The 15,624-nt window shown below is 39.6% G+C and overlaps 1 protein-coding gene across 5 annotated transcripts in view; it reads right to left on the reverse strand.

The window, feature by feature from the left end:
* Positions 1-14,364, reverse strand: part of tnk2b (tyrosine kinase, non-receptor, 2b) — a 55,275-nt gene extending 40,911 nt beyond the window's left edge. For all 5 annotated transcript variants that reach the window (XM_071490488.1, XM_071490485.1, XM_071490490.1 and 2 more), the window contains exons 1-2: positions 14,224-14,364; positions 4,053-4,269 (exon numbers count right to left, since the gene is read on the reverse strand). In XM_071490488.1, coding sequence (XP_071346589.1) covers positions 4,053-4,070 — 18 coding nt within the window. In that variant the 5' untranslated portion in view covers positions 4,071-4,269; positions 14,224-14,364. The remainder of the gene's footprint in view (positions 1-4,052; positions 4,270-14,223) is intronic.
* Positions 14,365-15,624: the final 1,260 nt, after the last annotated feature.

Below are 15,624 nucleotides of genomic sequence, written 5' to 3' on the forward strand. Positions count from 1 at the left end.
ACTTAGATAAGAGAGAAAACAATACACTGTACCCTGTGGTAAAAAGATAAGCTAAGATAAGCTAATATAACAATATCTAGCAAACCTTCAGTACAGACAACATACAATGAAAATATGATCATGATGAAGGATACACAAGCCTTTTCAGTGAGGCTCATGTGTCAATCATGATGTGTTTCTCTACACTGAAACTCTGCTACTGTTCAACCTGGGTGTTACACTCATATTTGTGTCCATTATAATTTGTGTGGTAATGATATTGACTGAGGCAAGAAGCATAAGCTTGTGACAGCTTTCCAAAAAAACTTCATTTCAATAGTCAAAAGACTATCAGATCAAAAGTAAACAAAAGTAGCTCAAGTGAACTAGCATCACATCACAGTCAACTAGCCAGCGTACTTAAGTGGTTTGTTTAAATTAGTGTAGGGTTGGGCAGCATCACAATATAAAACATGAGATGATATAAATTTCTCAGTTGTCACAGATTTTGTGGTACAGTTTATTTAGAAGCAGCTGTCACTTATAATATCCTATGGGTGTATTGTGGACAATGTTGTAAATCAGTGAGCTGACTGTTTCATGGTAGTAATGGAATATGTTAGGAGTTTTGCATCAATGTGATGAAAAAGCTTTGTTTTCAAATTGATAGAATAAAGCTGGGGTTTGTTTCCTTTAGGGCTTGCTAGACAAGTAAAAGCAAAACTTGAATCAAACATCAAATGTTTTTATCAATGGACATGGAGCCGCTGTGCTGTGCAGTTTGTTGTGACAGCAACAAGGATTTCCAGGAGTCTTCTTTCTATGTTTATCTATGTTTGTGTTTTAGATCATCTCTCTTTCACTGACATTCTTTGGAAATTTCGGTGCACAGATGCTCCTTGACCCAACAATGGTACCAAAAATTATATCATAACCAAAAATATAATACAGACACCCAGATTGTGAAACAGCTAAATGTTCCTTTTTTAGAGAGAGAGTATTTTTTTGGCATTTTGAAATTGTTGGGATACAGACAGAAAAGACACGGGGGAGGGAAAGGTAGGTATGAAATTTCAACAGCTATCCAGCTTGAATCTAATCCTGTCAGAGGCATAGTTGAAAGCTCTTAAGTATTAAAATGACACCAGATGCAGATGATACACAATATCAGGACCAGATTGTTCTTACAAGACTAATCACAAGTACATACTGGTCAGTACGCTGAGGTTTATTTTTCAGATGGAAAAGCAGAGCTTCAATTCAAAACTAAAGCTCTGGTCTGGTCTGTGGCTGTGTCACAAGGTGATCTATTACAGGGTCACTTAATCAGGAAACCTAATGCGTTAACAACGCAGTGAACATACAATACACCCAGAGGCGACACACTGCACGCCAGTCCTTTGCGGAGGTGGAGGTAATGCAATACCTGTGTATCAGTGTGAAGGAACAGAAAATGAGAAAGGATTAAAAAAACAACGGCTAATGGTGAAAAGAGAGGGAAGGTAAGGAAGGAGTAAGGACGACAGTGAGGCGTGTGACAACTGGTCTGCTGGTAGACTGATGGAGGAGTAAGCAGACTGGAGCGTTGGGGGGGTATGGTGTGACAGCCGGATGTAAGTTCAGGGTTAAAATAACACTGTCCTCTCTCTCACACCCCCACACACACACTTTGACTCCCATAGGCTCCCCTTCCTCCGAGTTCTCCTCTGTCAGTCTGGGCCCCCCAGGCCCTCCAAGCATTCAGAGACACTCTCCACATAAAGCACAGTCACTGGTCGCTGCAGCTATTCTGAGAGCTTCTTCTCTGCTTCCCAACTCCCTTTTAGTCCCTTTTCCTTCATCCTCCTACTTTCTCTGTCTCTGATTTACTTTCTTCCCACTATTGCTTCTTATTTAAATCCTCTGCAACAATTACTCAGTGACTATCTTTCTAGGAAGCATGAATTTCTTCTTGGAGCTAAAATGTGAAACATCTTCTTTCCCCCTTCTTTGACAAATGCAGGGACACAAACTACATTTTACCAAGATTTCTAGGAACTGATCTGTGGGTAGATAACTTCTAGTATGGTAGCTCAGTAAAACTTACTGGACTCATTTACTTGAATTTTCCACTTAACTGGTTTTAATGTTCCACTCTACAAAAACATCATTTATTTATGAAAAATATATATAAACAAATTTTTGTTTCCCCAAGTCCCCCTCTCTGTCAGGAAACCATTATGTCTGATCTTTATTACCAAGTAACAAGAATTGTATTTATTTATTTTTTTTGCCAGACAAAAAAATCCTCTGTGATTGACACTGGTTCATTTGCTCTCAGACATTTTTTGTTTTTTTCATGCAATCAATTCAAGCAGAGGAACCAACTCAAAACTCCAATTTGTGAAAACAAAATCTCAGAATTTGCAACTGCATTTTGCTGCACTTTAGTACAACTCTTCATTATTTCTGTTCATATAAATCACTTCCTGCATGGCTCTACATGAATGTACCAGTGTGCTATCCAGTACAGTACAGATCAGACCGTCTCTTTTAGAAACTTTTAACAGCTTCACTGCTTCACCTTGATAAAAGTATCAACATCTCGATGTAAATCTACTTTGTTCTGTCGTCCTGCAATTAGAGTTTACAGAAGTAAAAGTACAGAAATATCAGCATTAAAGTTTATTTAAAATATTATAATTATACTATTGCATCATTTCTGTAATCAGTGTTTTAATTTTGTGGTTCAGTGAAGTGAAGCTTACTTCTTCATATACTGCTGAGTTGTTTGACTTAATACAATGGCCATTAAATGAATATGGTAACATTTAAATACTTTCCTCTGAAATGCAGTGAAGTAAAAGTAGAGTACATATGAAATGGGAACATTCAAGTGAAGTGCAACAGAATTATACCTCATTACAATACTTGTGGCTTCATACAAATGAAATGTTTCTGTCAGACAGTGGACAGTCCCCTCAGAGGAAGGAGGCCTGACATGACCTTAACAGTGACTGTGAGATAAGCATCTTTCACAAGGCTGCCCCTCCTCCCCCCACCCTCAACCCTGCTCCAATTATAGAGTCATTTACAGAAGTAAACGGTGAGGGTCTGCCTCTGATACATAAACAACTGGCTTGGTAGCGACATTCGGTCATTTGTGTGGTGCTTCACAAAACAAAAGCATACATAAAGTGTCAGTGAGTGCACCCACTCACACAAAGGCATGCTGGCACTATTCCTACATTCACAGGCACTCACACTGTTCACACTCACACAGACTGTTCCTCTCACTTTCCCTCAACTCCATCTCAGCTCTTTAACACACACACACACACACACACACACACACCATTATTATTTCTCTTTGTACTGAGGCTTGCAGACACCTGTTAGGGTGTGTCTGGCTGGCCAGCATCCTGTGCGTGGGTCTGTTTGTGCCTGTGGACAGCACACAGCGTTTTCTATTAAAGCCCCAAGTATGACTCTCACTTCCTCCTACTCTTCCTCATTTCCTAAGAATTGTTCAATGACTGTGCAACGCAAATAGAAAACAAATAAGTGGTGGACAAAGCACATCCCCTGTTGATAAACAAACACAAGTCTGATGAAACAAGAAACAGTAAACCACATCCACCTTCAGTTTTTTAGTGTGTATGCAAAAGAAAACCGTAAAAACGAGTCAGTGTTTTCTATCCCAAATACACACATGAAAAACCAGCATGACATCATCCCCAGTGTTTGCGCCGCTGCATTTCAAAGGTGAATAGCTCCCATTCAGACATACTGTGAGCTGCTCTGTGGGCCTTCCTGCTCTGAGGAAAGCACAGTCACCGTTTGGCATGATCTCATGTCTGCATAGCTCACACACTCACACACTCCGGGACAAAATAGCAAACGGAAAGTATGGTAGATAAACCCTCAGATACACAACCAAACAGTGTATTGTACAACAAGAACATGCCCAGCACAAAGTCACACCCAGCTGCAGTGAAAAACAGAAGGCACTGACACAGTGCTAATGTGTGAGATGCTGAATGTATGAGCATGTATACACACAAAAACAGTGCACATGCACATAATCGTCTTACCTGCAATATCTGAGCCATAGAAACCTGGTTCTCTTTCCTGGTCTGAGTCCAGCGTCAGCTCTGTCACTGTAGATGCTCCTCTCAGGTTGATGACAGAAAGCCAACCACATGCAGATGACACCCCAAGTCCATGGCACTGTGAGATTAGCGCACCCTTACATGATTTCATCTCCATCCATTAGTCAACACAAACCCAGGAGTATGTTGCTGGAATTGCCTGAAAAACCAACACAAGACACAAACAAAAAATGGTCACAAAGTCCGGTGGAGGTTAAAATTGATCTACAGCATTAAATGAAGACCCAAAAATCATGTCTCATATATATTTCTGTAGCATTATCTACAGGCTTTGGAAAACAATGCTAAAAAAAAAAAAAGAAAATCAGCTCCCTTGCTAAAAGTGATCAGCACCTGTGGCTCTTAGTGCACACAGAGAGACTTAATATTGTGGAGAGGTTTACAGGGACCAGGACTTGAGTGCCCTGCAGGCACACATTCAGTTTGTGTACGTGATGAACACACAGGATAATAATAACTGTTTCTTCTTTGGGAAATGACAGTAGGTCCTGCTAGATTTAAAAATAAACAAATACATTCAGTTACCCTCCATTTGCATAATGTGATATCCTGTTTTGAAAAATTTCTAGCTGAACAACAGGAAACAGCAGCTCTTTGTAAATGATAGTGACTCCATTGTTTGTTTAACAAAATGGTAATCCTAATACTTTACTACTGTACACCTACTTATAATGATGATCAGATTTTCCAACATGCTGTATATACACATTTTAATATTTAACATGAGAACCATATAGTTTAGTTTAACCTCCACTACTCTTTGTTCATCTTCCTCCCTGTTTCAAGGCAAAAGAAATTTTACAGCTACTGCGGTGAGGTTCTGCTTCAACTTTCAGCCACAATCATCCACCCACTCACACTTTACACACATGACCAAACAGAGCGCTGGCAACACCTGAATTGAGTGAACCAAAAGAGATGAGTAACTCTCATAATAAGACTATTGCAAAACTGAAAAGTGAAACCATTGTGGTCAGATGAATTTGATATTTTTGATTAATCAGCAGGATAATGACCTTGGAGCGGGTTCAAGGTCTGACAGGGAACGCAGTTCAAAAGAACATGAAACTCTGATTCACTGTTAGCCTATTGAATCAATAACCTACAGGAAGCTACTACCGGAAGCAGCTTCCAATGTTGGATGTGAATTGACTTGACGTTGTTCCAAGCCAGGTCTGGGGGCTGGGGTAGGAATGCCTGAGGGGCCCTGTGCAGGAGAGGGGCAGTATGAATGAATCAATGCAATTCACACGGACACACGACGACACAGCCCACCCACCACCTAGAGAAGTAGCTGACTGGAGCCTACAGTGTCAGAGGAGAAGTTCAAAACAAGGAGAAAGACCGAGCTATTCTTCCTCCCTGCATACGCTCCACAAATGACTCCTTTGTCTGTGAGAAAATAGACGACGTATGTGACTGAACAGTGCGACATGAGCATGCACAACAGTTACACACTAATCACACAGGCATGAATTGTAAACAAATACACACACTCAACAGCCAGGCAGCTTTTAGGTGACAAAAAACCCCAGGCATGTCATTAGTTTATTGACATGCACTAGGAGCTGAGGCTAAAACAGCAAGCAACATGTTTTTTTATTGACAACAATCTGCAACTGCCCGAGGGCAGCATCACGCGACATTTTTGTTATGCAACTGTCAGCGGACAGGACAGGGAGGAGAAGGTAGTTCATGGCTGCTGCCCCCACCCCGGCACTTAAAGACACACAAACAACACCCAGTCCCTAGAGAGTGTAAGAAAGGCCAAAAATAAACTGCACACACAACTAAGCACAGAGGCCACTTAAAACACTCAAGGTACAAGAAGAGCAGCTCTCATGCCTAAGTGAGGTCAGAGGATCAACCACTATGACCACCAGCATCAACAAGAGCCATGTTTACTTTCTCTTTACTAATATGAAGAATGAAGTTAATGTGATTTCAGCTTTCTGATTACGCTGTTTTGTTGCACAAAATGCAAAAAATGTATCTAAATCAATAAGAATATGTTACAATAAATACTTTTGGGACATGCCAGAAGAATGGCTCTAAGATCGGTCCATACTGAAAGAAAGTCAGGTTTCAACTATTTCAATGATTGTGTTATACAGAGAGGTGTTTCTGTTGTTTACCCTCATCAATTTCAATGGGATGGACAAAATAATCGAAGCACCTGTCAACACAACGCAATATAATTCAAAAGCACCACAAATCACAGTCTCCAAAATGACCATATAGATGAATTAACACCTCAGAAACCCAGTTTCAACAAAAACCCAGCATTCATAAAGGTAGGGTTTATTACAGCACTGTTGTATTAGACTGCATTAGACAGTAAAGCTCTTCATCCTCTCTCCTACCTCTTTGTCTTTTGAAATAATCGTATAATTAAGCAGGATTCGTCAGGCTAAATAGAAAGCCTGCCTCTGTCTTTCCCATTGCAGAGTCATTGCTGATTCATGCACTTCACTGTCCACAGAAAAGCCTTTCATTCATGCTGCCTCCCCCCACTGATGAAGTCAACATGGCACCACTCACCAAAAAAAAGTGTTTTGAATTGCATCATCTCTAGTTTACCAGGACCTCTTGAACACTGACAATGGTCTTTGTCTTAGACTACTAACCACTTATATAGTGTTTGATTTTTATGGCAAAATATAACAGCAACATATCAGGTACTCATGACACTAGCTTAACCATAGAATGGAAATTGATAGTTTAGCTCACATTATACGCGAGACTCAGTTAGGTATCACAATTAATCTTGTTTTGATGATGTTTCTATGGACACTGAATGATAATACTCCCATGTTCAGGCTACTTTGGTAATAAAAGAGGAACTGACAGGCCAGGACAACAATATTCTCTCCAGCGGACAAAGGGAAGCTGCCGTCGGTGGGTCATGCGATACAGCAGAGGACAGCTACACTTTCTCTGCCAGTCAGCGAGGAAGAGGAGACAGTGTGGAGAGTTGAGGAGAGTGAAACACAACCTTCTCTCACTAACAAAGGAGACAGTGCAGGAAATCCACTACTCTCTCTGCTGCTGTGACACACACACATTCATACACCAACAGTAGGTATGAGTACGGTAGACAGAAAGATCATTTATTATAGCATGTAATGCCACCAATAGATAATTATACACTCTTCATTAGTGTTTCATTTCTAACGTTTTAGTTTTTCATTCTTTTTTTTATATTTCTTGGATTAATCCATCCATTAATAATGGGTAGAGACGTCAGACAAGGAAAAGCTTGACATTACTGCAAACGTTAAGCTTGATAAATAAGAGGGTGATACACAAGGTCAGTTAGTGGTTCAGTGGTTCCACACTAACTTTTCCACTGGCAGACTGATTTGGTCGGACCATTTTATTTTTTCATCAGGAGCTAGTCTTTTGCTATGATATAGGCAGTGTTGTTACCTCTGTTGAGTGATTACTCTCATCTAACTACTGAAAAGAAGTGGTGAGGGGCTCAGGATTTTGGGTGATGCAGCCTTTAAGGTTGTGCAAATAGAAGATGATCTCATTGATCAACGATCATCAGAGTGATCATAGACAGCTTCCCAAGACGACATTTGGCTTGCTTTGCCATAAATGTATTAACTTATTATATTATTATTACTATTAGTAGAAGTAGTAGTTGTAGTAAATCTGACTATGGATAATTAGCAGTCGTCCATGCAGGTTTTGTGTTTCTTACTGTTGTCGTCAAACTTCAAAGGCTCAAGCTTAAACTGTGTTGACCTGATAAAAAGTTTAGAGTTGCTTGCTATGGATGGGCCACATTGCCTACAATACACGCACAGCACAGCATTGCAATAGCCATTGTGGTTTAAAGTGGTACTTTTTCTTCTTCACTGGCTCTATCAGTCTCTCCCTGCCTGCACCTGGCTCTCCCTCTTCACCAGCCTCCTCCTCTCACTCCTCATTTTGTCTTTTTTTAAATAATCAGCTACACTTTTGGAATATGAAAAAAGCTAAACTGATTGTTTCGCATGTTTCATCATCAGTGTGAAGCAGGCGGGGAGAGACCAAATGAGCCAGTGAAGAAGAAAAACAAGTACTTTTACCCACAATGGCTACTACAGTACCTGTGGCAGGTGGGGTGTGGGGTGCAACCACAACAGCCTAATGATCATCATGCACTCACACAAACTTATTTTTAAAATGGTCGCAGTCTGGAGACCTGTGTTTTCTATATCAGACAGAAACACTATTACCTACTCAGGAAAGGCCAATACTGGACTCTTTCTCAATGCTTTCCAACTTTCCTATCCTGTCTCCGGCAAGATGTATTTTTTCTAAAAAGTATACAGTGTAAAAGTATAAGAAAGGCTATGTCACTGTGGGGCACTGTAATTTTTATCAAGTGTAATATGGAAGTAAATATTTCATTTGTTGAGGACTACAAAAACCCAAAACATCACCAGCCTTTTCCTTTCAGACTATTCATAATATCAAGAGTAATAAAGGTTTGAAAAACTATAAAGGAATCACGAGTCAATCAGCTTCTCGTCTTCATATAATAGTTCACAATCAGCTCATAAACAGACTAAACAGTAAAGCTGGAAGCAGCACTGGAAAACTTTGTGCCACTGATACCTTATCCCTGGCTGTCAGTCTTAATTACTGACTTGGACTTGCAGTATAAACTATAGCTTGAATTTCTCTGAGTCATCAACTGTTTTCAAAGATTTTTTTACTCATTCAGGAAGGTGGTGCAACACTGTAACATCCTGTTAGGGAGCTGGCACTGCTGACATTTGGCACTGTTCCTGAACTGCTAACTGCTCACTTGGCATAAAGCCAGTATTGACTAACAGTTTCCTCTCAATCCATTTTACATGTTCAATCATCACACTGACTCACAGCAGTAATCATAGTTTTAATGCGAACATCTTCGGAGCTCTGTGTTTGAACACATTGAACAAAAGAGTCTGATTTAAAAGCTACAATCATCACACCATGTGCTGTCAGTGGGAGGAAGCACTTTAACATCCACTTTGACACATACATAGAACATTACACTGACAGATCATACGACTGGTGCCTCTATAGACCAGTTACAGCTCCCTCATTTATACCCCACAGTTGATTCTGTGACTAAAACTTTAATCTCAGTAGAATTTGCCCCCAAATAAAATCTGAAATTATCCCTTACTCGCAATCGTGAAAAATATTTTGATATGAAATAGGGATGGATGATCTTAGCATATGATCTACTTTTTTAGATATTTCATATGTAGATATTGCATTTTTTTAAAGTTCATTTGCTGCTAACCAGCCCCTTGTTAACATTTAAACAGCAAGTCCACTAACTGCAGCTGGCGACAGCAGTCCTTGTTCTGCTCTGCAACCTCGACAAGCTTGGTGTAACAGCACAAGCACCAGTTCTCCATATGAGCAGAATAAGAACCACCATCATGACCTGTCTGTCCACAGGTTGAGAGACCTGCCTGCAGTCAGGGAAACACAAGGCGGTTCTGAAAGAACCATCAAAGCGGCAGACAGACACGAATCAAAACTTCTGATCAGGACTTTCAGAATAAAATCAAAGCAGAAACAGGATGTTATGCACCTTTGAGATGAAGTGACAGGCTTTGTGTCGAGGCAACCACATGCACAACTAGACATGTGATCACAAGTTCCACTAAATCTGCAGGGAGACTCGTGATTTATATCGTGGATTGTGATTCTAAAGATTGTGATATGATCTTTTGGCCAGATCTCCCACCTCTATTATGAAATCCTGAAATCTACCAAATCTGTACCAACATGAATGTAAGGACCCTTTAGTCCCACTATCAACACCCCCATGTTTAGTTGCACAAAAGACACAGTAGACATACCAGCCTGAAACAGGCAAATAAGGGCAAGACAGACACATTTCTTGGTCCAGTTCTCTTTTTTCCATAATGACTACTCTATTAGGTATAAAGTAGTTCCAAAGAAACCACCGCAAGGTCTTTTTTTTGGGTGAGCCAAACTTTTGACATGAGATCTAGTAAATTGATCAAAGGAGCATTCATTTCAGTACTGTTAAAACTTAAAGTATATGTGTTTCAAAACTGCTGCAGGTCTAAACTGGACGACTGCTCAGGGGACGCCTTGCACTGAATATGGTTAAATGAACCCAACATCACCAAACTGTTTTATAAATCCGAAATAATATCTAAACAAATAAAGTTATTCAAAATATACAAGTCTGTGTCTTGCCTACACCTGTAAACCTGTGATAACCCCAAATGTACGATGGAATCATAAAAATCAATAGCAGTCATAAAAATTTGGACTGTCTGACTCACACTAAATTAGTCCTCAGTGAGGAGAGCATGACTGACTTTGTGTCAGTAAATGTGTTTAACTGCATTTATGTCATATGACTGTCACCACCATCCAGCTAGTTTAGTAGCTAATTTAACATCCTCCAAATAATAAGATCAGAGCTGAATTCAGTACAGCAACAGACACAGAAGACAATAGAATACAAATCAAAAGGAAAAAAATGTTTTTCTAAAAGATCTAGGGTAGACTGTCATTATGCTTTAAGGTGATGTTCTGTCCAGAATCATTTCAAAAAAGTCATTTATGGCCGAAAGGTCAGTGTTTTACTCCAGGACATCGGCTGCACAATATAAAACCTCTCTGACCACTAGATAACATCACAATATCACTTCACAGGAAAGTGGGAGACGGTGCAGTTACTCAACCAGGATCCACAGAATGCTCTGCAATCCAGCACCAGCACTCCTACTATCACTGCAGACAAACAAGCCGTAATAATCAGTGGATGCAAGGGTTTGAGAGCTGGATTGTAGCCACTTAAAACACAGAGTGATCCCACTAAGATGTTTACTGTTACGGTCTGTGAAAAGTGGAACCAGTTAAAATCAAATCTTCTCTGTGGTGATGTGACGGGTCAGGACATTAGCGAGAGACACAGGGAATCATAATCTTCACTGTTGATTGAACTACACCATGCATCCCCCAAATATTAGAAGCCATGACCAGACATCCTGGTCCACTAGCAGATTTAGCATAACATGTGTTGCATTGGATTTGGTACTGAAACACTGCCAAAAAACACATGAGATTTCCTGAGCACAGAGGACATACTCCTTTAACATTTCATAACTGTCATGTTTTTACCTTTTTGAAAATGTAAACATAATAAATAAATAACACTCTGTTATCAAATTCAGGGCACATGTAAATTATATTGGTAATCAATTGAGCTTTTCTGCAACTCCATTAAGTCGAATTTCAGATTAACTTAAAAAAGTATCCTTTTGGCACAAGTATGGAAAATTTTCAAACAATTTTATCAGCATTAAAATGAGTCTCTCCAGTTTCATGTTGTATTATAATGGTTAGAATAATGCGGTGATGATAGTTTGTCTTTCCTCTAATATTCCTCTAATGTATAGAACAAGATCAAATCAGTCATGCATTTCATTCAGAAGGACCTTGGCTTTAGTGAAGAGAGATCCTCAGCTTGTTGTATAATAACAGCCTTTGTATGGCACCATTACCCTGATTAGGAGACAGCTCTGTAGGATGTCTGGTTGAATTCAATACCAAATGTAACACTTCAGCCACATCAAAGCTTAGCCGTGTTTGATGGAACGTCACATCCTGCATATCTTCTACCAGCACCTGCAGTAAGTGCAACTTATCTCTTTGTCTACTCTGTGCAACAGATTCATGTACACAAGGGTGGAGAAACAGGTAGAAGATTGTTCTGACCTCAAATAGCATCAGCCAGAGGCTGTTGTTGTTAAAGGCAGTTAAGTTCGTGTTGGTGTCAACACTGACTTTTCCAGTAGTTTCCAGTTACATGGTAAAGCACAAATATAGAGAGATAGGAATAATGACATATGGTTAGAATATCCTGCTTTGAATCAGCAACTGAGATTCAATTGAAGTCCCCATTGCCTTAAAGGGGATATTTGTATGTTTTCTCTGCCACTGAAAATGGTTAATTTATGGGAGCGGGTGGCGGTGATGGTTGCTTGCCATGAGCATCAGCCATCATTGCTGTTGCAATAAAAGAAGTTCCTTTAAGCAGTGCTACTTCTTCCAGGCAGACTAGATGCTACACGGACTCACTATTGGAAAGTGATGAGATGGGCCAACCAGCTAGTTGCTAACTTACAAATGGTGCCTTTAAATTTCTATTTCCAGAACTTTAAAGACTTAATTGTAGAGAAATGTTATGTCAAATCAAAGCCAATAATTATCATCACATGACAAGGTTTATAAAGTCAGACATCTAAATGTCGATTGACTGCCTGCTCCAAGCTGAAATGAAATGGGTGTTAGACAAGAAATTATTCTTATACATTATTATGAACATCAAAATATCTAATTACTCTAATCACATGGACCCATGTGACATTCAGCAGCGACCACCTGATTTATCAACAGTCTACTGTACAAACGTGTCCTGGACTTTACACTGCTGGAAGACAGTGGGTCAATCTGATTTTATAGTCAAACACTGGCGACCATTATGGGTAATTGCACCAATAAAAAATCAGTTATGGGCAAATGGCTTACATAATGCTACATATAAAACTATGAACATTACTCACAGATCTACAGATAATGACAGCTATTTCAGCAAGTTGGTCGTGTGTGTGATGTGATAACAGGTAGGTGTGTGTGTGTGAGTGAGTAGCAGAGAGAGAGAAGTATAAAGAGTGTTTCCATTGAGAAACTTCAAGCATATGATGATTCAGTATTGACAGCAAGTCAAAGTCAAAGTGTGTGTGTGTGTGTGTGTGTGTGTGTGTGTGTGTGTGTGTGTGTTTTAGCGGGATTTAGGAAGGCTGGGCCCAGCTGAGGTTACATTTACAGATGAGGAGGAAGAGAGTTTTGTTCTGCTACCCTGAGGCCTTGTATCTGATAATCTGACACCAGGTGTGTAGAGGTGTGTAGGGGTGTGTGTGTGTGTGTGTGTGTGTGTGTGTGTGTGTGTGTGTGTGTGTGTGTGTTCAAGTGTGCATGAGAGAGAGCGAGCGATAACACATGGCAAGTGGGTACAAGAAATACCAAGCTACATATTTAATAATGTAAGATATTTTATTCATCCTGAGTGATCTGATTTCTAATTGGATGAACGCTTATATAATTCAAAATCTCCAAGTTTGGTGAAAAGTTTGTAAAAAAAAAAAAGTTTTTCCTTTCATATGAAATACACAGAAAGACTGAGGTTCATACTCAAGAGACAGAAGATTTCTTGCTGATCTTATTAAACTAATTCAATTTACTGAAAAAAAAAGTCCCCAGACTAACAAGTTTCCTCGTGATGAGGATCATTCTGTACTAATAAGTCATAACTGTAATGCATGCATACATAGTTATTCCCTATCTGTCTTCTAGAGCAGCTGTAAGTGCTGCATTGTGCCCTCACTGGTGAGGTTTGCTATATATTCCATATTTGTCCAAAACAAAACAAGCATTACCCTGAAAGGGAAAGTTAATATTCACATATATTTACTAGTTAAACAAGTCACTGCAGAGGGGAGAACCTGCTAACTTAGGTGGCCTGGGTGACACATTAAGCTTTTCATTTTCATTTGATTCCATAAGCATTTTACACAGCAGACATTTAAACTCATGGTAAAAGGTGATGCTGGAGCCAGGATGCACAGCACCAGGACCCAAAGCAGCTAACTGGAATTCAGCCATCATTACATTTGATTATTTACACCTGTGCTTTTCTTACTGTAAAAGGGCCTGTTTATTAATTAGTTAAAACTTAGTACTTACTTCTTGCAGCTGTGCTACCTGTGCCGTTTAGCTACTTCACAACTACATGTAAGTCCATCTCAAGTGTGTTAATGTCAGCACTAATAGTGACTAAGGTTGTGTAACAAAGCGCTGTAGTGTTTCACAATGAGAGGCAGTGACAGCAGCTCTCACCTGTTGGCTCCTTCCCGCCGTGCAGTTTCAAAAACTGGTTAGCAAACATCAGCCGACTCTGACCCCACAAAGCCAACATTTTGACACAGGAACGATGCGTTGGAGCTCATTCATGTTTGTGGTGAGTTACAGTCGCTCTTTCAGTGAGTGCGCCTACCTGCCAATCTCTGCTGCTGTCCCTTGTTGTCACCTCCTGTTCCGGCGTGTTTTTGCGCTCCAGCAAACCGGCTACAAGTTCACAAGTCCCCGCATCTCTCACGGTTTAAAGGGCCTCGGCCGTGGCGGGAATGAAGCTGAGACGACATGAAGCTTGCGCCGGTCCTGCACACCAGCACTGTCTGCAAACACAGCCGGGGCTTGAGTGCCGAGGCTGCTGGTCAGGTCTGTGCTGTCTTTGTACAAAACGAAGATCGTCTGTGTGTGAAGAAGGATCACTCCACGGAAAACTGGGGAAACCTGGCTTGTTTGTGTATGTTATTTTCTGGAAGTGCAGTAAGTTAGTTAGTTTGTCAGTTAGTTAGTTAGTTAGTTAGTTAGTTAGTAGATTAATGTGTATGCTTCTTAAAATCAACCCTTTTATTTTGTTTTATTTATTTTATTTATCACTCTAAACTAGGGGATATACCTGACTATAATGAAAGTGGGCATTCTTGTATTCATTCTTTATTGCATTATACAATTACAATTACAGCATTATATATTGTTTTTCCCCAAAAGACAAGAGAAAAGAGGAGAAAAAATAGTCAAAAATGTATCACATTCAGAATACATCTGAAATAGAAAACACAAATAATGCTCAGGCATTACCAGAGAGATAACCTATAGGCTAACTATACGTAACTGTTTATTTCGAAATATTTTTATTATCAGTGTTATAACTGGATAAACATTATTGCATAAATATGCATTGATTTAAATTTTATGCTCATTAGCCAATCAGTAAAAACAACAATAACTTAAAGTAAAACTGATGCCGATTTGGAATTATAGTTTTAATGCTATGTTATGACATATTTCTACTTACCACACCACAAGAAGGGCTAGTATTTCTTTTTCAATGTTGTATGTTGTATTCATTCATTTAGTTTCTCCACTGGTCTGGGTCCTGCCCTTATGTATTGTGATGGTGTTTGTTACAGTAAGAATCAGCAGCGAAGTGAGACATCTTTGTTTCTCTCACATCTCTGCTACACATTCAGGCTGTCAGCCCACTCTTAAAGGAACATGCCACAATTTTGCAATATTACTACACTTGATGGCTGCAGCCTTAACAAACACAAGAAAGTGATTTGGTTTGTATAATGACTTCTAAAACATAAAATATTAAATATTGGTTGCTGTTTCACCCAACCATCCAAAAATATATATGCAAAATATATTAAGTTGCTCATTGTACTCCTTTCCAAACTGAAGTACAAGAAGTAGGATTTTATGGTAAATAATCCCCCTACTCAGAAACCTTTTGTTTTGTGTTTTGACAGGAGAAGCTTTAGAACCCTCTAATGCCCACCTCCTGTTTGAATCCGAACCTTCAATAATACACAGTGGGTTTACAGTG

This window comes from Trachinotus anak, unplaced genomic scaffold (genome assembly GCF_046630095.1).
Source record: "Trachinotus anak isolate AG129_WGS33_773 ecotype Australia unplaced genomic scaffold, CSIRO_AGI_Tana_v1 ptg000012l, whole genome shotgun sequence".
Lineage (NCBI taxonomy): Eukaryota > Metazoa > Chordata > Actinopteri > Carangiformes > Carangidae > Trachinotus > Trachinotus anak.